Source organism: Echinops telfairi, unplaced genomic scaffold (genome assembly GCF_000313985.2).
Source record: "Echinops telfairi isolate 266 unplaced genomic scaffold, ASM31398v2 ScPeMD7_2;HRSCAF=8, whole genome shotgun sequence".
Lineage (NCBI taxonomy): Eukaryota > Metazoa > Chordata > Mammalia > Afrosoricida > Tenrecidae > Echinops > Echinops telfairi.
Window position 1 is genome coordinate 39,833,650 of NW_022103898.1, and position 24,216 is coordinate 39,857,865.

The following is a 24,216-nucleotide window of genomic DNA, read 5'->3' on the forward strand; positions in this document are numbered from 1 at the left end:
GCTGCTCTGCAGGAGAAAGAGGGGACTTTATACTCCTGTAAAGAATTACAGTTTGGAAACCCACGGGCAATTCTACCCTATCCTATAGGGTACTGTGAGTCATACATAACTCAATGGAAGTGAGTTGGAAAAAAAAAGTATTGTTAATGTGTCTATAATTGGGGATGAGGTAGTAGGTGGCATTGGCAAAAAGAAAAAATATAGCACCCTGTTCTAATACTGTTTTATAAACATAACACAATAGTCAAAATGGGGATTATAAACATACAGATATTGGAGAGGAATTCAGATTTACCAACACATTTTGGGAGGACACAGTTTAATCCATGATAGTATTCTGTATGCATCTTTTCATCATAATTGTGTTTTAACATTCAGAAACAGTAATTTGCTAAAAGGAAATCCATTACTTATAAGTATATAGTCATAAAAATTTACGACTAATACTGTTTGATATGAAAGTGCTTACCCTGCATCATAAGTGAATCTAGTATCTGTATCCATTAATTCTTAGGCTTTTTGGTCTTGGGGCCTCTATACACTTTCAAATTATTGAGAACTTCATAAAGCTTTTTATTATGTGAATTCCAACTATAGATGCTTATGTATTTGAAATTAAAACGTAGAAGTTTTAAAATACCAGTGCATTTAAGAATAGTAATAAACCCACTGATTCTGACTTATATGACAGAGTAGAACTGCCCTACAGGTTTCCTAGACTGTTCGTCTTTCTGTGTGAACAGATGGCTGTTGTTTTCCCCCTTGTGGAGTGGCTGTTGGGTTCACCTTTCATACTGAATCCACTGAATTGTTTCACTTGAAATGTAATATTTTAGCTATGTTTCTATTGAGGTGAATAGGCAGCACAGTGGGAGTCCTGATGGTGTATTGGGTTACGCATTGGGCTTCTAATTGCAAATTTGGCAGTTCGAAACCACCAACTGCTGTATAGGAGAAAGGAGAGGCTTTCTAATCGCATTAAGATTTACAGTCTCGGAAACCCAAAGGGTCACGTGTGAGTCAGAATCAACTCTATGGTAGTTTTTCACTTCAGTCAACACAGTCCTTCTGTTTCTGAGTCCAGACCTACTCTGTGTAAAATACAGGGGTTATTCTTATCATCTGGGTTGGGAGGAGTGAGGGAGAAATTGTTCTTACAGCTAATATTTAAAAGAAGTTAAACTGTAAATTTATTTAACAAAGTCACACACAGTTATGCATGATCACTTCTTCAGCTTGAAAAGTGTTTTGAGGGAAGCAGCATTTACTGTTATCCTACCTCTAGAGCATGAGGAAGTTAAGAAACATGATTAACAACCAAAATAAATACAGTCTGGTCTTACTGCATGAGTGCTGCGATCAGTTCAGAATGTCTTTTGATAGCATTTTTCTTTCCTTCCAAATAGTTTGCGGAGAAGTTACTGTTGGAGAGGAAGAAGGTGAAGGTGAAACTGGCTGGATTGAAGGAGCTGCAATCCTCTTGTCAGTAGTGTGTGTGGTATTAGTAACAGCTTTCAATGACTGGAGTAAGGAAAAACAGTTCCGAGGTTTGCAGAGTCGAATTGAGCAAGAACAGAAGTTCACTGTCATCAGGGGCGGTCAGGTCATTCAGATACCTGTAGCCGACATTATAGTTGGAGATATTGCTCAAGTGAAATACGGTAAATAAAAAGAGCTTAAAATCTGGGCATTATAAGTAAAACGGGCAATCCCTCTGGCACTGCAAGTAACATTATTGTAGTCAGATTATGTTTATTGTAGTATAGCACCTTATTGCTTTCTGTTTTAGGTGATCTCCTTCCAGCTGATGGCATCCTCATTCAAGGCAACGATCTTAAAATTGATGAAAGTTCATTGACTGGTGAATCTGATCATGTTAAGAAGTCTTTAGATAAAGATCCCTTACTTTTATCAGGTATGACTTTAGATTTGAAGTGGTTTCTCCCCCTACAAGTATAACTGTTGTTGACTGATACCATTTTCCCCTAACCCTCCTGTATAGTGAAAAGGATTGTGTTCTTCTGTCCTTCAAATTTTCAACATTTTGGTTTTTGTAAGTTTTAGATGTTTTAATCTGTATACATGAAAAATCTGAGTCCATAAAAATCAAGAAGCTTGAGACTTAAACATTGGGTTATAAATAAAACTAAAATACAGACTTAATGACATTTACTAATCATGTTTCTTCTTTAGGTAGGCCATTGAAATCTAAAATTCAAAACTACTATGTATATAAGGCAACTTAATCAATTCTATATTTTAGTCTGCAAAGCCTAGGTTTGAGTACTGTTACTATTTTTGTTTATTTCTTTTTTTATAAAAAAGAATGATATATTCTAAAAGTTTGCCTCTCTGAAACCTACTTAAAATATAAACTGTCCAAGATTATATGAAAAATCAACAGTAGGTCCAAGAGTAGCACACACTTCTAGTCAGGATTGAATTTGCTAATGATTAAAACGTTTTGATAATGGGGAGGGGAAGAATTTGTTTGATAGGAAGAGGTGGTTTCTATTGGGAAGCTCATGTAACAGCCAAACTATGATTATTTGAATTAAGGTTAATTAAAAATGAAATGAAAAGGATGATGGGAGCATTATGAGCTGCTTTCTAAAATGCTAAATAGAATGTTGTCAGAATATCACTGCATGACTCCAAAATCATGTCAGTACTTTAGGTTTCCAGGTCTTACTTGTAATTTTCTACTATTATTTAAAGAACTTAGATAATGATCTACATGAACTGTATTTGTTCATTTGAATTTATTGTAGAGTTTGGGGAGAGGCAGTGTTAGTCTAATGCTAACATTTTTTATATTTTCAAAAAGTCCTTATTTAACTATTTGGTACCTTTGCAGTTGCCAATTTTCAGTTCTTCTTTGTGAACATTATATTTTAATGGTCTAAACATGATTTCACAAAGGTCAAACTTTTAAAATCCTCATAAGAGCTAATTATGATGGCATCACAAGTTGGAAGCACAAATACCCAAATTTAGGTAGTATCTTTTAATATATTTAAGTGTAGCTGAAATTTTCATGCAGAACCTCCCTACCACTACAAACTAATTATGCATGTGTATGTGTGTGCATGCACATATGTAGCATGCACCCAAATAATTGATGAAAAATAAATACTATTTAGGACAAAAGTTCTGATGTTTCTTTGAAGAAATCTTCAGTTTTTTATACCTTCAGTATATCCTGCATCATTTAGAAAATTCTTACAGTATGTGGTTTGTTTCTTTATAAATAGAAATGTCCTGGATATTTAAATATAGTATATTTAAGTATAATATATATGTATTCCATTGTTCCTTGTAATGCTTCCAATAAACTATAATTAGTTTCGATTAAATTAAATCTAATGTCTCCTAAAGATGAAGAAGTCTATCTAATCATACCTTACTACCTCTCACGAACTGGGCCGTGATCTTCTGGAATAGGGATAGTCTCTTGTTCCCTTTTTCCTATATATACATCATGGCTTTTTGTGTGCATTTAGCTTGTTTACATCGCCCCTAACTCTTCAGGTTGACTTCCCCTAACTAACTTTGGTCCTTTTCTGTTTTAGCTAGCTTCGTGCAGACTCTGGTTTCTAATGCACCGAGTATACCAAGAGAACTCTATAAAGTTTCCATGTTTAAGAAAAGACTGAAATAACTTTTTGTGTCCCTTACCACATTTTTGGTGGGAAAGTTTTTCTGCATTTATTTCTCTATTCCAAAAATGTACTGAAAAACATGAAATGCATTTATTTTTAAATTTACTCTCATGATGCCATCTCTCACGGCTGTTCTTGGATTCTTAAATTTAGAATTTTAAAGTAGCTATTCACTTGGTGGTGGAGACATGACTAGGACAAAAACTATTTGCTTTGCCTGAGCATATTTAATTTCCTTACCTGTGTTAAGAAAGAACAGAACATAAAAATTTTAAATCTGAAAAAAGTACAAAATAATGAAAAAGCAAAAAATGGCCTTTAAAAAATGGAACTGCCTAACAAAATGTTGTTTCACCACCCTGAACTTCACTTTTTGTTGCTCCAATAAATTCCATTGCCTTCTCATTAACAAAGATATTATTCGCTGGTGGAATATTCGGGATATAGATTCTTAAAGTGTGTTTTCTGTTTTTATTTTTTATGAAAGGCTTAAAAAATGCCCAGAAAGGTAAATAACTGTGATTCAATGATATATGCCCTAATATGGAGAATTTTTCTTTTACTCCCTTTACAGTTGCTTTTTAAAATCAGAGGCAGCAGTGACTCCATGCTGTTTCCTCTTCTCTTTTATTACACACTGCAAGATTTTTAAATTGGTATCCTTGCTTTGCAGTATGCCCATTTATAAATCAAATTCATTTTCAATCCATTTTCTAGTAGAATGGATTTTCCTGTTTCACAAAAGAGAAAAATGTTTTGTTCAACATTGGAGTATTGCAAAAGAGTCTGTTTCTGTCATAGTTGCTGTCTTTTGGTGTTGAAGGTTTAACCTGTCCCAGCTTGGCTCATTATTTTCAACAAGCTGCTTGCTTGCGTTGCTCTTGGCAGAGGAGATAGTAGGTAGGAATGTGATGGCAGCACCAGTGTAGTCTGCAACTTGTCCAGCATTCCAGAAAAACATTGCTTTTTTACAGCAAGAGAACCAAAGTTCTAATCAGATTCTTAAGTGCATGTGCTTTGCTCTCTTCATCAATAAATAACCACTGAGCCATTGATTTGGTATAGCAAATGATTATAGGTGCCCTCCATAAGATTATAAATTAAGAGAAGATCAAGTTCAAGTAATTACTATATTGAAGACTTCATTGATTGTAAAAACAGAAAATACACAAAAACTATAGAAGGGGAAGAAGCCTCTTAAAGAATGAGAAATAATGCATACCTATGGATATACAATTTAGAAAACTATATGTAAACCTTATTAGCATAAAATTACAGAAAGAATATAACTTCTACCCTCTGATAGATCTGAGTGAAATCTTTGTTTTACTGCTTAAGAGTTGTATGACTTTGGTCAAGTCTCTAGATCATCATCATGTCTGCCTGCCAACCTGGCAAGAACCTAGAAATCAATAAATGTTCTCATGACACCTCCACCCCCACCCCACCCCCGCGTTGTTTAAGAGGTTAGAGACCCGAATTTAGGCTGCCTGCTCTAGGGGAAGGCTTTCTCTTTCTGTTGACTCAAGGGAAAGGTCCTTATCTCTTCTTAGCTTCTGTCTGTACTTCCTTGGTGATTTTCATGTGGCATGGCATCTGTCTTCCCAATCTCTGTACTTACAATAAATGCTTGCGCTGTGTGGCCTTATGTAATTGAATTTTATGTTAAAGTAGTGGGCCCATCAGTTTGAAAGGTTATCAGTCTCAGGGTGAAGAATTTAGACATAATTCAGCCGACAGTATAGAGTAGACATTTTTTAGAGCCTAGAGAAGCATGTGATAAAATCAGTACTTTGAAAATATTAGATCTGATCCCAGGATGAGTGAAAAAATCAGGAAGACTTCGCTAAGAAACCCTTGCAATAATCTGGGCAAGCGGGGGTTGCAGAATTGTGAGTGGAAGATGAACTATGACTTGAAGAGGTTTTTTGTTCATAAGCACCTTTTAAAAAAATAAGCAACGCATTTCTCAGAAAGGTTCCCCTAATAATAGCCCTGATTATAATTATAATAATAACAATAAGCAGACATTGAACCTTTGCAAATTCCAACCATTGTGCTGGATACCTAATTTGAATAGCTTTTTTGATTCTCATGATGTTTCCATGGGAATAGGCACTGTTACCCATCCCATTTTACAGAGGAGGAATAGAGATGTAAATTGTCTGATACCACACGATAAATGGTACCATGAGATTCGAACTCAGATGTAATGATAACAGAACTGTAAGCACAAAAGAGTAGGCTTTGTTTAATGTCATAAATTTAATTTATTAGATACTGGGAATATTAAAATCAACATTACTAAAGGTTGGGGTTTGGTGGGCGGGATATTAAAATTAATAGAAAACACGCTTTTCTGTTATAGGTACTCATGTAATGGAAGGCTCTGGAAGAATGGTAGTTACAGCTGTAGGTATAAATTCTCAAACTGGAATTATCTTTACCTTACTTGGAGCTGGAGGTGAAGAAGAAGAGAAGAAAGATGAGAAGAAAAAGGAAAAGAAAAGTAAGTATACCAATTTTCTTTTAAGAGTTGACATTTTAAAATTTGTACAGTAGTTAGATTGTTGTAAAGACTGGTACAAAATACAGACTTCATTCCTGAGACTCTGAATGAGTACTTCTACAAAAAGTTCATTCCTCAACACTATACTTTCAAGTGCAGACAGACATTGGAGACACCATTAGTTCAGTTTCAGACCACTGAAGTAAACAAATATCACAGTAAAGCAAGTCATACAATATTTTGGTGTCCCAGTGCATATAAAAGTTATATTTTACACTATGCAGTAGCTATTAAGTGAACAAGAACATTGTTAAGATGTTTGAAATGTGAGAATGGCCAAAATGAGACATGCAGTGAGCACTTGCCCCTGTAAAATGGCCTCTGATAGACTTGTCAATGAGAGGTGCCACAAACCTTCAGTTTGTAACACAGCCAAATAAAACAAAACCTCACAGCTTTTATATTTACTCTATAATCTTAATCTTCCATGAAGGCTCTCTAGTGAATTCATTAACCCCTTTTACAATAGTGCATGAAGGATATGTAGTGAATTCACTGCCCCCCCCTTACAATAACCAGACAAACTCATCAAGTATGTGAACACTTCATTTTTTCCCCTGCTATTCTTTCATTTCACTTTGTTATCATCTCCTGCTGTCACTTGACTAACAAAATAACAGTTTCTTTCAGTTCTTTTTGGGCCCTTTTTTTTGTTGACTCTTTTAGTCTCATCAAACTTTTACTCTTTTAGAAGTTTGGCATCATTCATAAATCCCATTCTCGTAAGTATGCAGCTGGGATTTTTGAAACCACCACCAGCTGCCCCACAGGAGAAAGAGGAGGCTGTCTGCTCCTGTGAAGATTTGTAGCCTTGGAAACCCTGTAAAGGGGCAGTTCGGCTCTGTCATTTAGGGTCACTAGGAGTGAGTTTGGTTTTTGTATGTGCATTATCTCTTTAGATCTAGGAGGTGACACCTGTTATTCTTGATTTCTGATGATTAAATTAAGGCTCACAGAATTTGTGACTTGTTCTAGACCAAAAAGTTAGGAAGTAGCATGTGCAACTCTATTTTCTTGGGCTTACTGCTCACACAGACTGGTGCATGCTAATAAACAGGCGCCTAAAATTAAGGAACCTTAAGAAGAAAGAAGAGTTTCACATAACTTTATACTATCTTGACCCCACAGTGTCTCTTCCCATAAACACCCTTTCTCGAAAGACTTATACACTGATTATTATTAATCTACTCCAGTGTATTCCCAGAAATTAACATTCAACTCACAGTCTATGATTTTTGAACCTTGTTTTGTAGAACAGAAAACATTTTCCATCTGTGGACTTCCAGCCCTTTTCCATTTCTCTTGACTGCTTTGGCTATTACTCAAAAGAAATCCATGATAACCTGTCTCAATTCCCTTAGTAACTGGGAATGTGGCTATCTGGTGTCCCTCCAAACTTGAGCTCACCGAGAGGAGCTGGGTGTTCTCTTACTATCTCCTCGTCTATCTGAGCTTCAGTTCCTTCTTGGCTATATTTGTTCCACCTTTTCCAGTTGAAGATAATTCTCTGTGATAGAGGGGTTGGGAGAAAAGTAGGCTGAATGGTTCAACTACTGCTTTGTTGTTTTAAATATTCTATTAATTTCTCTACTCTCAACCATAGGATATGCCTTGATTAGTTTATTACTTCAAGCATTCTCATCTTTTTGTTATCTCCCAATCTGTACTGCTTTGGGACATTATATTAACTGTCTTACTGATTTATTCTGTACATTCATAGATTTGTATTCTGGGGTTTTAATCTTTTTCTTCTCCTATTATACAGAATTATTTTCTTCTCTCTCCCACCAAAACTATCCTGCATATCTATTGTCTTTTTATTACTTTCTCCTCTGTCCCTCCCAGCCTTCTTTGCTTTCTTAGCATTATACCCGCATTTAGCCTGGAAACTTCTGTACCTATTTGACTGTATAAAAGAATAAAGTCTTGTGGCGAAGTCGACAAGTATAAACTGCCCCTGTGGATTTCTGAAGCTATGACTCTTTCCAGGAACAGAAGGCGTCATTTTTCTCACACGGAGCAGCTAGCGATTTCAGACTGCTGACTTTTCAGCTAGTTAGAAGACAGCACATACCTAACCCACTGTGCCACCAGAGCTTCTCCAAATAAGCATGACTACCCTAAATTATTTTGGAATATTCCCTGATGGAAAGATGTAAGGAGTGATTGATAAGCAGGTCATGATAAGCTAAGAATGTAATGCATAAGCACAACACACACCATCCCATCATGCCCATTGTATAACAATTCTGTTATGGAAATGTGAACTACCTCTGCATAATTTAGCATGCCTGTATTCATTTCTTTTGGAAAGCTTTAATTCCCATTTTTTTCCCTACAGATAAGAAGCAAGATGGAGCTATTGAGAATCGCAACAAAGGTAAATTTAGGAGGATAAAAATATAGAGAGATTGGTTTCATTATACCCCAACTATGTCAACAGTGTACAGATATTCGTCTAGAAAGTCAGATACATGTAGCAGAGAAATCAAACAATGTATGTTAACTTGGGTTAACCTGTCTTCCTGCTGATGCTTTAGCTATATAACTTCTACAATGCTTAAAAAGATTATAATTATGACTTTAGATAGTAAACTTAGAAAGATTCAAATGTAGGTAATTTTCATGTTAAGCATTTCATATATTTTAATACCAGTTATTCTGTGGATAATTGCTAGCAAACATGATAAGAAATAAAATAAACACTATATATCATTTAAATGGCTTTGCATTTATTTGTTTACATTGTTGGTTGCTGTCAGAACAGTTCTGGTCATAGTGACAGTAAGTGTGCCAACTAGATCTTGAAGGCTGTGACCTTTTGGAAGCAGATTGCAAGGCCTGTCTCCAGAAGTACCTCTGGTGGTTTAAATCACCATCCTTTTCGTTAGTAGTCAAGCACTTAACTGTTGGTACCAGCCATCAGAATCTCGCATTCATTTAGACGTCTGTAAGTGTGTGCACATTTGTCTGTATGGTTACAGACAAATATAATGATCTGCATTACTGTCATATCTGGGAGGAATGTGTGCCGTTCTGCTGTCTGGGATAAGTCAGTCACCTAACACAGCATACATGAAGAAAAACGATTGTTTATTATTTCTTAGTTCTTAATTTAAGAATCCTTGATTTAATTCCTTAGTGTACCTAGCATAACATTTTCAAATTTTGTACATTTTCAAAATCTAATATTGGCATTGTCTTTTGTCTATATAAAAACACATTATGTGCTTAAAGCTTTATTACTTTTTATAATAACTTTTTTTTCATTATTTAAATGCTTCAAATGTTATGAGTGATATGTGCCTCTAAAATGTAATGAAATGATATTTGCTTTTATATGTAGCAAAAGCCCAGGATGGTGCAGCCATGGAAATGCAGCCTTTGAAGAGTGAAGATGGTGGTGATGGTGATGAAAAAGACAAAAAGAAAGCAAATTTGCCAAAAAAGGAAAAATCTGTCTTACAAGGGAAACTCACAAAGTTGGCTGTCCAGATTGGCAAAGCAGGTCTGGTATATAGAACATAATTAGGTTGTTTTGTTTTTAACATACAATAATTTTCTGCTTAGAAATTACCTTTTGACAGGCTTTGTTATTTAGTGAGTACAAAGCAAGTTTTTAAAAAAATATTTATCCACAAAGTGCTATAACCTTTATGAAGTCTATAGCTACTACAAGTCTGTAGAACATCTGCTACTTAGGGACCATTGTCCCCATTTTCATAGAGGCAGTTGTCTACTATCAACTAGCTGATTGGGGCTGGCTAGGATTAGTGTCTAAATCTGGCCCACTCACAGGCCCCTGCCCTCATTGAGTGTTTGGTAATAGTAGAAACACGCGCAACCCACTGTGAGGTCGTTCAGTGCTAATTACCCAGCTATATTTACATTTCAAAAAGATATTTAAATTTAAAAAAATTTATTGCACATTTTGTTCATTATTTTTACTGATTATGTATACAATAATTTAGGTGTGTGTTTATATTTTACTTCAAAGTTTTTGTTTAATTAAACTGGATGAAATAGTGTCATCCTAGTGAGACTGAAGTTGACAAATTGCTGCCAAAGCACATGTTGTTTAGAAAATAAGCAGAGCATGCCCTCTACCAGTAGGATCTTAGCAAAAGAACACTGTTGATAAATCAACGTGTGTTATTAAAATTAGTTAAATTGCATTATTTTAATACTCTAGGATTATATTAGAAAAAGTGAACTTTTAACTTTTATTTTCATTAAGCTTACTACCTAGTAGCAGATACTTGCTTTTTGTGGTACGTAAGTAAATGGTGGTAGCACTTATTTATATAGCCTTAGGAAAAAGGGTCGATCTAAGATGATTGACATTATTTAGTGAACATTGTAGATCCCAATAATAAGGGGCTTCAGATAATACATGAAGAAACGTCCATCATCTTTCAGTTCCATCTTTCCACCAACTTCTTGAAGCCCCCTTGCATATTTAATTGCTCTATGTCTTTAATCTTCAATGATGAATGGCTAAACATCTTCAAATAAGAAATTCCTTTAACGCATAGTAGTGCTTAGTCTTTGTTGTTAATGGAGCTGTAAAAATAGGCCAAAATTTTTAATTTAATAATTCAGAAAGTATTTATTTTATTTTGTTAGCAGCCCAAACCCTTTGTCAAGTCAATTCTGACTCACAACCTATATAGGACAGGGAAGGAGGTTTGTCCCATAAGCGTTTCCAAGTCTATAAATCATTATCAAAGCGCATTGCCACATCTTTCTCCCTTGGGGCAACTGGTGGGTTCAAACTGCCAACCTTCGGATTAGTAGCCAAACACTTAACCACTGTGTCACCTGGGTTTCTTAGTTTTTAAGTATAGGGTTGACTATTTTATTTCAGGTTGTCTCTGTTAATCATATTCTTACTAGCTTCTCTTTCAGCATCAGGGAGGTTGCCTTTTCAGCATATAAAGTCCTCACTTTTGCTAAGCTGTTGATATTTCCTTTGAGTTTTCTTTGTTGTCCTAGCAGAAGATACAATTGATTTTAAGGAAGCTTTCTGAGAATAGGTCTTTATTAGAAGCAAGAATTTAGTCCGACAGTGTCAGTGATGAATGAGTTAGGAAGAGAAAGGAGTAACAGTTTCTCAGGAAAATTAAAATAAAGGTGTTAAGTCAATTATATTTCCAGTGGGCAGCATATAACTGGCAATGAGTAGTATCTAGAATATAAAAATAATATATTTTTCTTTTATTTATATGCTGAAAGGTCTGTTGATGTCCGCCATCACAGTTATCATCCTAGTATTATATTTTGTAATTAATACATTTTGGGTTCAGAAGAAACCATGGCTTGCTGAATGTACTCCAATTTACATACAATATTTTGTGAAGTTCTTCATTATTGGAGTTACAGTTTTAGTGGTAGCCGTGCCAGAAGGTCTTCCACTTGCAGTTACTATCTCACTGGCTTATTCAGTCAAGGTAAGTAGAAAATAGTTAGAATTATATTTAAAGACTCAAATTTGGTTGCTCTCTTTGATATTGGAAGCGCAGGTTATGGGGAGGTGGGGGTGGAGCTTGTACTGTGTTTTGTAGAATCACTGTGTCTTTTTCTCCCCAGCTGAATATCTCTGATATAGACAATGTTTTAGCCTAATTTTCATTACATGATAGACATCAAGTGGTACCATCTGCATTGCCCCATCTATAAAATTAAGCTAAGAATGCCAGTCCTTTACTAAGTACTACAAGGACAAGAAGGATTCTCTATAGTGCAGCTTTCCAAAGTCTGTGTACTTCCACGCTTCTGCCCTCATACCCCCAAGCAATCTAGTTTCTCCATAATAGGAAGACTGTTCCTAAAGAAAAAAATTCAAATCCTGGTATTTCCTTGCTCAAAACCTCCAATGATTTTTTTGATCACACATAAGATCAAATCCAAACTCCTTACACCAAGCTCCTTCCCAGTATAGTCCCTGTTTTCCCTTTTCCCTCTCACTCCCTCCTCAAAAGATTCATCCTCACCAGCCTGCTTACTGTTTTCAGAGGTCCTGGCTTTGTTCTCACTTTAGAGCCAACTTGTTACTGCCCTTGAATAGGCTTACTTTTTCTAACCACTGGCTTTATAGTCCTTGATTTTCTAATAGAATACTGAAAATGTGCTTTGATGGTTTTGTAATTACCATTTATCCAGAGTAATAATCTGTTAGAAGAGTATATATTTATTATTACTTTGTATCACATGAGAAAAAATAATTAAAAGTTTATTAGCTTGCACAATTTTGATCCTTTTTCCAGAATGATTTTCCGTTAAATTGTCTAATGGTAATTAGCAGTACTCCTTAAGTAGCTTTGCTGACATTGAGCAATATAATGTAAATTGCATAGTCTGTACTAAGCTCTCATCTAGTCCTCATTCACTGCCATTGAGTGGATGCCTACTCATAATGAACTTATGGGACAGAGTTGAACTGCCCCTGGGGGGTTCCAAAACTAACACTTCACTGGAGTAGAAAGTCCTCTCTCTCCCATGGAGTGGTTCCTGACTTTGAACTGCTGAACTTGCCCGATGTGTTAGCCACTACACCATCAGGGCTCTTAGAAATACCATATGATTCAGCTGTCCCACTTCTAGGCTTATTAAATCTGACCAAAATAAGTCATGATATGAATAGCTGTGCATGTCATGTTCATCACAGCGCTATTCACAATAAAGGAAAACTACTTAAAGTGCTTATCAGTGGATGAATGGATAAACTATGGTACATACACACATGATGGAATACTAACATTAAGGAATAGTGTAAAATCTGTCCAACACCTGATATCATGGATAAACCAGAAAGATATACTGATTAAATTAATCACAAAATGACAAATACTCTATGAGACCACTATAGTAAAAATTCTAGAATGTTTTTCACTGAAAAATTTTTTTAGTGGATGTCAGGTGTGGGAGGGGAAATCACTAACTACAAAGTAGAAGGGCACATGGTAACTTGGGTGAAGAGAAATGCAATGTACAATAAGAGAGGTCAGCAAAAAATAAATCATATTTATTTATAGCAAGCCTAAATGATCAAAGGAAGGCCTTCAGAAGAGTTCAAGAATTAAAGGCACAGAGGTAAATACTGTTACATATACAATCCTGCAGTAATAGCAATAACAGCAATCCACAAGTGGATACATACACCCGCAAGCTGAAAAGAGTGAGAAGGTAAATAAGACTACATCCATAATCTTAGGGGAGAGGGACATCAAGATCAGTTAGCACAACATTATACAAAGGCAGTGTTCTCCATCCCACTTTGGTGCGTAGGAGCCCAACTGGGGTTATCAAAGTTTGTGAGCAACCATGTAAGGTGCGGCTATCGGTCACTCCCCCTTTGGAACAAAGAAGAGGGAAGAAAACCAAAGATACATGGAAACTTAACCGTTAGTCCAAATGACAAATACAGTACTGAAACCTTAGCCCCCACTGAGACCCGGAGACCACAAGAACACAATGTTGCCTGGCTTCCACTACCAACTACCCTGAAAAGAGATCACAATATAAGGCTGGAAAACGTGGAACAAAACTCCGAATCAGAAAGAGATCAGTCTTTCTGGAAACCCTGAGACTATTCCTGTGTTAACCCTCATGTCTAGAACTCCGGCTTGAGTTCAGCCAAACGAGACAAACCTAAAAGGTGAACAATGACATTAGGAAGGTACACATTACTTAGAACATTCAACCATTTGAGGAAAAAGCATTTACTCAAGGAAAAAGTTGAGAAGACAAAGAGGAAAGAAGAAATAGAAATGGGATATGTGGAATGAGTGATGGTAAACAGTGGGGACAGCAACCAGTGGTGTGAAACAAAAGTATATATGAATTACTGAATGGAACATTGATTTGCTCTGTAATCATTCACAATAAAAATTAGGGAGGGAAATCCTTCCCCTCCCCCCTTCATGATTGATAAACTTGTTTTCTACTTAATAAACCAAAAAACAAACAAATTTACTGCCATTGACTCGATACCAACCCATAACAACAATATAGGCTGGGGTAGACCTGCCCTTTTGAATTTCCAAATCTCTTAACTTTACATGGGAATAGAAAGCAGCCCTATCTTTGTCCCTCATAGCAGCTGGTAGTTTCAAAATACCTTCCAGATCACAGCCCAACAAGTAACCACTGTGCCACCAAGGCACCACTTAACGAGGAAATTTAATACCGAAGTATAATGTATTTTTATACTGCTATAAGTTTGATTTTGCCCAAGTACAGATTTTCATTTGTCCTTGGAATAGGAAAGCTCCAATAGCAGACACTATTGGAGGCATATGAGGGGCTTTGAAAATTTCAAGGAACAATGAAATTAAAAGATAATGGAATATTTCCTCAAACTTTTTGAAGCCATCTTTGGTACTCAAGATGATAAATAGGTGTATATGCAGGTATCTGCATTCATTTACTAGGTTGTGTTATGTAGTGATATAGGACTCGAAAACAGAAAAAAAATGTCTTATTTGTAGCTTAATTTGAATGCATCATATAAAATTAAACTCTTCAAGTATTAAATTGGCAAATACCTAATACTATGTAACTATATATTTGGGAGTTCTGGTTTATACTTTACATCAGATAAAATAATTTTAATATACTGAGATTATTGGTTTTACAAGTAACTAACTAGATTTTTCTTTCTACTGTAGAAAATGATGAAAGATAATAACTTAGTAAGGCATCTGGATGCTTGTGAAACCATGGGAAATGCCACAGCCATTTGTTCAGATAAAACAGGAACATTGACAATGAACAGAATGACAGTTGTCCAAGCTTACATAAATGAAAAACATTATAAAAAGATTCCTGAACCTGAAGCTATTCCACCAAATATTTTGTCCTATCTTGTAACAGGAATTTCTGTGAACTGTGCTTATACATCAAAAATATTGGTAAGATTTCTCCAATAATTTATATGCATTAAAATTCATTCCCCAAATCTGTAATAATTAGACTATAATTCTTTATGCCTACTGTTACTAAATAAATAAAACAAATAAATTCTTTTAGGTTTTTAAAAATTATGCACAACCCATACCCACTGTGTCACCAGGACTCCTGAAGTCAGTATAGTACATAGAAGGTTTCTTTTGGTACAATTGGTGTTAGTGTACAATCCATTGGTTATATAAATATTCTGCTTGCTTGTATTTTTTTTCTCTTTGTTTTGAAAATCTTGTATTCAGAAACTTGTAAACACTAAAATCAAAGTTTGTCTTAAACTTATTTTATGAAATACCAAGCTATCTTATTATAGAAAGTCATTTATCAATTTTCTTTCTTTATTTATTTTTCTTAAAATCATTTTATTGGGTGTTCATACAACTCTTATGACAATGCATATATACATCAAATTATGTCAAGCACATTAGTACATCTGTTGCCCTCATCATTCTCAAAATATTTGCTCTCCACATAGACCCTTGGTATCAGCTCCTCATTTTTTCCCCCTCCCCTGCTGCCCCATTTCTCAATTTTCTAAAGAAAATTTTGAAACTAGATTGTTTCAAAACTTAAAATGTTTTATATATTTGATAATCTGGTTTTTCTTTCTCAATAGGCTGCAATATGGTCCTTTTCAAAAAAATGCATTAAAGTTATTCAAAATTTTTGTTATAGGGTATATTCAAGTTCTCAAGTTTATTAAATCATATTTATTTATAACAAGCCTAAAATTACATTTTGACTGGTTGACAAATCCATTGACAAAGTATATGTTGCAAATTATTGAACTAATGAAAGTGTACAGTAATTAGATTATGAGAGTAGGAAGTTTATGGGATCTTGGTTCTAAATCTAGCCATGCCTTACACTTATTACCAGAAAGTCTGAACTTCACACACTCTAACCTTTGTAATAATCATATAATACTTGTGAAGAAAACATGAAGGGAAGGAACTAAAGCTTTTCTGTATATCTAAGGCAGCAGTACTTGATTTTAATTCATGCAGTTTTATTTTATGCTATAAATAATTTTAATGTAGTTTTAATTTTCAGTTATTTATAAATATGTAAATACATTTTAAGTAAAAAATAACTTAAATTTATTAAGTCTACTCTATGTCATGAATGTATGCTTCTTAACAAATTCAATTCCTGGATCATAAGTATTCCTGTCTTACAGATGCTGAAACTCAAGATCACAGCAGCTCAGTAACTTGTCAGAAGTTTATATAGCTAGTAACTGGAAGGGCTAAGATTGGAATCAATATCCTCATCCAAGATTCTTTCTTACTGTAAATTTCTGTGTTCCTCTTGGAAATGGTGGCATTATATGTTTCCTATTTAATTTTGTTTTAGAATATAGCATCCTGACTTATAAATAAAACATTCATAGAGAATTGAGATCTTACTAGGTTGTAACCCTTTTTTATCTTACAGCCACCAGAGAAAGAGGGCGGATTGCCTCGTCATGTTGGTAATAAAACTGAATGTGCCTTGTTGGGGCTTCTTTTGGATTTGAAACGAGATTATCAGGATGTGAGAAATGAAATACCAGAAGAAGCTCTGTACAAAGTCTACACTTTCAATTCTGTTAGAAAGTCCATGAGCACTGTCCTGAAAAATTCAGATGGAAGTTTTCGAATATTCAGCAAGGGTGCATCTGAGATAATTCTGAAAAAGTAAGAGTAAACCACTTAGGTGAATAAATTGCTAGCAGTAGTTGATTTATGGAATAACTATTGTTTTCTTTTTGTGAACCTCAGATACTGGACAGGACTTGAATATGAGCTGTGTTTTATGCTTTTCAGCCATGTGCCGTGTACTCTGCTATTTTCACATCCCCGTTTCTCGTACTTCTCAGTGCTCTGACACAGGGAAGGAAAATAACATTACCTTCAGTCTGGTAAATTTAATGAAGTACACTCTGGTTATTTGTTTTAAGACATGGTATTCCCCTTGTTACAGTATCGTGAAAACTACAAGCCTGGGAAGAAGGAGAACTCAAGTTTATTTTTCCAACATTGCATTAAATATTATAGGCTCAAAGGAAATGGGATCTAGGAAAGTGAGAACTATCATTTATGCTGCTTTGATGTCATATTTAAGTATATCTTGTCAATTTGGATTGTAATGTTTCTTACTTTTACAGACAAGTAGTATCTTGACTATGTACTTATGTAGAATCTCCCTATTGTTACTGCAGGCATTATGATTATTTTGTTTTCTTTTGTTCTAGCTAGGAACAGATGGGGTTTTTAAATTGGAAATCATTTGAAATTTTAACATCTGTTTTTAATATCTCTTATTTTAATTTGTTTATGTATGGATTATAATGCATAGTAGTTTAATGAACACTTGATGGATTTTAAGATAATTTGCTTAAGACAAAGTAACTGAACAAGTAGCACATGAGAGGTAGTTGCAAAATTTTAAAATGCCAGGTCGCATTACATAGGATGTGGCATTTTAGATAGTTGAAGGAAGCCTTATGAAAGGAATGCAGGCAGGAATGTGCAGGTCATGTTTAGGGAATAGCTGGTTATATCATTCAGCTGAAGAGTGAATGGCTACCCACAGGGCACCCAACGATTTCTTAACTTCACAACACTCCAGATTAACTGATTTCGGTGTGAAAGGGTTGAAAACTCAGTCTTAACTGGTTGGGTAGCAGGTAGATGGCATAGAGGAACAAGTAGGGAGATTTTTCCCCAAGAAAAACTGAGTAGACTCTGGCTTTCAGATAAGCTAGCTATGGAATCTTGGGCTGATTTTTCTATTTTCTTCACTAAACAAACAAAAAAGATAACTACCACCAACTTTGTGCTGGTGAAATAACGCATTTGAAACATCTAGCCCAGGACCTGGTAGTAAGTGTACTTGTAAGTGTTCCCCTGGTAATAGTTACATTTTATTGTAGCACCTCTGAATGTTAGGCTGAGCAGTTAGAACTTAATTCCATAGGCCAGATAGTATAATTGGAGTTTTAATTTGTTTGTTTTTAATCAATCCATGATTTAAGATAATTTTTGCATCAGGGAATAAGGTAAGGTAAGTTGGTGGGGGGAGGGACAAGGGAGATAGACTGGAGACAGAATGATTGCTTTAAAATAAGTTTTTTCTTTCAATAGTTAAAATGTTGGCAATGAAATAACTTCCAGGTAAGGAACTGATTGAACATGGACTTTTTTACATTAAAAATTTTGTGCAAATTCACATTAATGGCTCATTCTATAGTAATATGATCAGGTATATAAAAGGGCTCCAAACAAATTTTTCATGACTTTTCAGCCTATCCTTATATAGTACATGCGTTTCTGCCACTCGGGATTCTTAGGAAAAAGTTAAAGGCACTACATTCCGATTGAAGTTTAGACAATATCTAACATAACTGGTAAAATGAGAACATGAAATTTTAAAAGATGATAACTTTTTGTAAAGAAAGTGAAGATTGGATATGATTTAGTTCTGTGAAAATGAAATATATAAAATTCTCATATTTCAGATCCCATTATATCTAGTCCATCCAGTTCATTTAGCATGGCATTACCCATTATTTTTGTCCATTATTGATATTTTAATTAAATATTACCTTTTAGGTGTTTCAAAATCTTGAGTGCTAATGGTGAGGCAAAAGTATTCAGACCAAGGGACCGTGATGATATTGTAAAAACTGTAATTGAACCGATGGCATCAGAAGGCTTGAGAACCATATGTCTTGCATTCAGAGATTTTCCAGCAGGAGAAGCAGAACCAGAGTGGGATAATGAAAATGATATTGTCACCGGCCTTACATGTATTGCTGTTGTGGGGATTGAAGATCCTGTGAGACCTGAGGTGATGAAGTATTCTGCTTGCACAGATTCTTTTAACTGTAGGAAACCTAGGTGCTAACTTTCATTGGTTTTCTGATAAAATTCTTGCTAGTTGTGATTTGGTGAGTTTTTTGTGTGGATCCAAGATAACTGAAGTGTTATTTAATGTTCAATTCTGTGAAGTATGAGTACTATCATTCTCATTTGATTTTTTTTAAAATAGTGTGATTAGCCATAGACAATAGAGCTATAAACAAAACCACAAAAAATGCATTGCCATCTCGTCAATTCTAACTCAAAGTGACCCAATAGGACAAGGTAGAACTGCCCCTGTGGGTGTTTGAGATTATTAACTCTTTATAAAAAAAAAAGCCTTATCCTTCTCGTGCAGAGTGGCTGGTGGTTTTGAACTACTACCTTTGAAGTTAGCAGCCCAACACATATCCACCAATCAACCAGGGCTCCTCTGAGATGTATGTACTAAGGCTCAAATCCCAGATTTGCCAAAAATGCATGTGCTTAAAAGATCCCTCTGTTACGTTAGAGGGCCCCTCTGTTATGTTAGAGGGCGTGGTGGTTCAGTGATACATTCCTGCCTTCTTACAGAGGCCATACCCCTCCAAGGAAGGCATCATTTGCCTGTCATGTAGGTTTTCATGTTGTTGAGATGCTGAACAGGTTTTCAGTGAGCTTACAGGCTAAAACATCAGAAGAAAAGCTTAGTGATCTATTTCCCTATGTTAGCCAGTGAAAACTCTGGATCACAACAGTCCAAACCCTTTGTGCATAGATTTACCATGAGTTTGGGACCAATTCTATGGCACGAAACAATCGCAGTATTAATTATTGCAGAGTGTCCAATAAGGTTTCCTCTAGGTTAATTACCTGCCCTGGAACTTAAAAGAGATGATGACAAAAATAAATAAATAAAGGGACGATGATATATGAGCTAATCCAAGAGACAAAGCAAATATGCACATTCTGAACAAAGGCGACAATGTAAGGTATATGGCTTTATCAACGGACTCAACACCTAATGTGTTGTGTCAGGCAACCCTCTAAACACTGGGAATACAGCAGTGAACAAAATAGTCATGATGATTGTATTCAGGAGAGGGAAAATAGCAATCACAGAATGGCAGCTAGATGCACGGACAAATGAAAATAGTGTAAGAACATTAAACTTGGTCCTTAACCCTTAAAGACCTTACATTCCAGATTGCATATGGGAGACTAGCTGAGTGACATTAGATAAGATAGCTACAAGTGTGATAAGGGTTAAGAACATTGTACACAAGATAATAAAGCAACTGAGGGGAGCTACAGTGAGAATCTCTGAGGATGGGACATTTGAGCTGAGCTCAAATTTCTAACTCTAAATTCACTGCCATCAAGTCAATTCTGACTCATAGTGATGCTATAGGATAGGATAGTACTGCTCCTGTGGGTTTCTGAGACTGTAAATCTTTACAAAAATGGAAAGCCTCATCTGTCTTCTTCAGAGCACCTGGTGATTTCAAACTGCTGACCTTGTGATTAGCAACCCAACATATAGCCCACTGTCTCCCTTACCTGGGTTCCCAACTGTGTACATAGCTGCATGAAAAACATTCAGGCCAAGGGGACCAAAAATTTCCAGCTCTTACAGTGAGAAAAATACTTAGCTAATGCAAAAAATGGAAATGATTCCACTGTGATTGCAAGTGTGGAGAGTGAGGGGAAATTGATTATATTTGACCCTAATAGACCATAAGGACCAGTGAGAAGTCATTAAAAAAAATTCCAGTTGGGAAGTGACGTAATTTATGTTGTTAAAATACTATTAGGGTTTCTGTGTGAGAAATGAATAGAAGTAGAGAAGCCATTAAGATTATTGCAGTAAATCAGAACTGACCTTTTGGAAATCACTGAGTTTACTTTTAGGTTTTGGCATTTAAATGCCTATGAAATATCCAGTGGGATCCATCCCCCAGTGTTTGATCAAAGAAAAACCATCCACATTTCTTTGTATGGGTTCATGGCTTTGAAAGTCAAATCAGGATGTCTTCATCTTCAGTCCTCTGGAAAGCATTGCTGTTACCAGTGCTGCTGGTATTGAGGTTCCCAGAGGACTTTGTCGGTTTTTTAACATATGAGTGACACTTTTATTTTTGGGTATCACGAAATAAGAATTTTTTAAATTGGCATGAGAATAACTTTCTCTGAACACTTTTTACTTGCACTCTTGTTATAAAGAATCATGAGTAGTTAAATATCGGGAACAAATCCAGCTTGCCATATATACTCAAGGATAAGCTGACCCGAATATCAGCCAAGGCACCTAATTTTATCACAGAACCTGCATGATAAATGTGCTAAAAAACTCGGCTTCTACGCGAGTATATATGGTAACTCTTTCTGTGTGGGCACTTGAATACTTGATCTTTCTTTAATTCCTTTTTTTGAAAATGAAGGATTTTGTGAATTTTATGTGGAAGTTCTGGGTGGTAATTAAATACTCCAAATGCTGCCCTGATAGCACAGTGATAGTTTGCTAACCAGAAGTTCAGTGGTTCAAATTCATCAGTCACTCCACAGAAGAATGCTATGAAAGTCTGCTCCTATAAAGATTCCATTTAGTTTTCATTGAGTTGATTTCAACTCATAATGTGGCCGTATAAGACAGAGAACTATTCCATGTTTCTTAGGCTGCAAATCTTTTTGGCTACATCCTGCCACACTTCAGTAGAACTCCTGGTGGGTGCAAATTACTGAACAGCTAGCAGGAAAGCACTTAACCACTATACTAACAAGGCTTCTCTATGAATATTACAGCCTTGGAAATTCTATAGAACAGTTATACGCTGTCTTACAGAGTTGCTATAAGTTAGAATTGACTCAAAAACACAAGAAATAATCAGTATATGTTAGCTTGCCTTTCTTAAACATTATTTGCCACAGTTTGATTTTAGCAGTTTCTTTTTCTTATTCCATGTTCCCCTGTCCAAAGGATTTGTGAATATTATAGTCATTGAGTGCTTTTTTATGTAGATTAATTTTCTTTTTGTCTTAAATAAGGTATAGGAATAGCCATAATATTTACATGGTCAAGTAGTATTTTTGAAATGAAGCACTGATTTTTTTTTTTTTTTTTAATCTGGGTAGACTCCCTCTTTTTCTCATTACTGTGTCACTAGTACTTACTTGCGTACCTGGTCCAAAACTCATACCAGAAACCAGCTCCGTAAGATTTCTGAAACAAAATCTTTATAGAAGCTGACAACCTTTTCTTTCTCTTGAATGGTTTGAATTGCTGACCTTGTAGTTAGGACCAGCTGTACCACCAGGACTGCTTGAATTCAGAATGGTGATCACAGATAACCTGCAGGCCAAATTTAGCCTTTAGTCAGAGTAGCTTGCCCCATGTAGTGCTCACGTGTGTGTAAAAACTCTTAAGTATTGGGAAATGACACAAATCTGGATTTCTGCTCTCTTAAAATCTTCGGTTCTGTCAACTTGAACTTTCGCTCTACTGTGCTAGAAGTGGTCTATAATGGAGTCGCTCTTTCTTTAGCCATTTGTCTCGTGTCCCATATTTTCCTTGATTATATTACCTGCAAGACTGTGTAGCACAGTGTTTCCCAACGTGGGCAATGTCACTCTTTGGAGTTGAAGATGCTGAATGAGAACAGGGACCCTGGCAAAGCAGATGACTACACTTTTTCCTGGATTACAGAACAAAATTACAGTACAAAAAATTTTAATTAGCAAAGCGGTGCTTGGTTTTTGTTTTTCCTGAAATGGAGGTGGTGGGCCAAATACGTTTCAGAACCTTGTGGCTTAGCATTTGAATTTGCAATTCCTGTTCTGGTAGAAGTATGGATTCTCTATCTAGAGAAAGTAGGAAAAAGAGAAACAGACAGAAGGAACTACGGAGGCAGAGAAATAGTATACAGAATTCATCTATGAAATGATATATAGCAGATAACAGTATTAGGCAAGCCTAGAAAACTAAACTAAACTGAGCCTTGTTAGCAATTCCCCCTGATGCTGAAAGCTTTATGGCTTATAGCATAGCAGTTGAATCATCAGACACTTTTAAGGAAGTGTATTGGTGTATTAGAAAAAGCACTCCATCATTAAGTACAAAAACTATTTTAAAGGGACATCAAGCAATTTAAAAGCTCTGGTAATTGAAAGACCTGGTATAGGGTAAGAACTGAGTTAGAATCCACAAGGCTCTTTTACCTGTAGAGGTGTATGGGGTAAGAGATGAAAAGAGGTTGATATGATCCTTGGGTTTCTGTTACAATAGGTAGGTAGGTAGGTAGGTAGGTAGGTATAAAAAATACGAAATTCTGATGTTCAGTTTTAGGTAGAACTTTGAATCCAGCACTTGAAATGTCAGCGAAAAATGTGTACTTAAGAATCATTAGCACATAAAGTAGTAAAAGATATGTAAAGGTGAGGTAACCCTTAAAACTTTCAAAGTAAAAAAATAAAATAAAACTTTCAAAGTTTGGAAAATGTGTTAAAAAATTCCATCATCTTTTAACTCTGTATTACCACAAACATTGTGAAGCCCCCTCATTTATACTGGGAAGGAAGGTGGGTCAGTCAGAACCTAGCATTTACTCTAGTGTGATTTGGGCTGTCCAACTAGAAAAGCAGAAAGCCAACTGAAAAAGAAAAACAATTATTTGAGTAGAGAGGCTTTAAAAAACCTTGGGAAATAAGGCAAACAACCAGTAAAACTAGTGGTTGAAGGAAAAGAAAAGATTACTAGAGGTAATTCAAGAAATATTGAATAACTTGAGATGATACTAAAGTTTCAGTTATTTGTGGAACTAAAATGCAGTGCATATTCAGTACAATTTCCACCCTTCTCTGGAAATAATAATTTTCTCTTTTTCCATGTAAATCAGGTACCAGATGCAATTAAAAAATGTCAGAAAGCTGGAATTACTGTGCGGATGGTCACTGGTGATAATATTAATACTGCTCGGGCTATTGCTACCAAGTGTGGTATTTTACATCCTGGGGAAGATTTCCTGTGCCTAGAAGGTAAAGATTTCAACAGAAGAATACGAAATGAGAAAGGAGAGGTAAAGTTTAAATTTTCTTTTTTGTTGTTGATCTGTTTTTATTAGCTATTTCATTAAACAAATACATACTAAAAATGTGCTATGTATTTCCCAAGGAGCCCTGGTGGCATAGGAGAGACATGTTG

General features: G+C 35.5%; 1 protein-coding gene across 4 annotated transcripts in view; it reads left to right on the forward strand.

Annotated features, from left to right (window-relative positions):
* Positions 1-24,216, forward strand: part of ATP2B1 (ATPase plasma membrane Ca2+ transporting 1) — a 66,278-nt gene that overhangs the window by 18,812 nt on the left and 23,250 nt on the right. For all 4 annotated transcript variants that reach the window (XM_045292675.1, XM_030886244.2, XM_004700406.3 and 1 more), the window contains exons 3-12: positions 1,407-1,661; positions 1,790-1,915; positions 6,031-6,171; positions 8,573-8,611; positions 9,578-9,739; positions 11,467-11,681; positions 14,901-15,143; positions 16,633-16,874; positions 18,792-19,029; positions 23,912-24,091. In XM_045292675.1, coding sequence (XP_045148610.1) covers positions 1,407-1,661; positions 1,790-1,915; positions 6,031-6,171; positions 8,573-8,611; positions 9,578-9,739; positions 11,467-11,681; positions 14,901-15,143; positions 16,633-16,874; positions 18,792-19,029; positions 23,912-24,091 — 1,841 coding nt within the window. The remainder of the gene's footprint in view (positions 1-1,406; positions 1,662-1,789; positions 1,916-6,030; positions 6,172-8,572; positions 8,612-9,577; positions 9,740-11,466; positions 11,682-14,900; positions 15,144-16,632; positions 16,875-18,791; positions 19,030-23,911; positions 24,092-24,216) is intronic.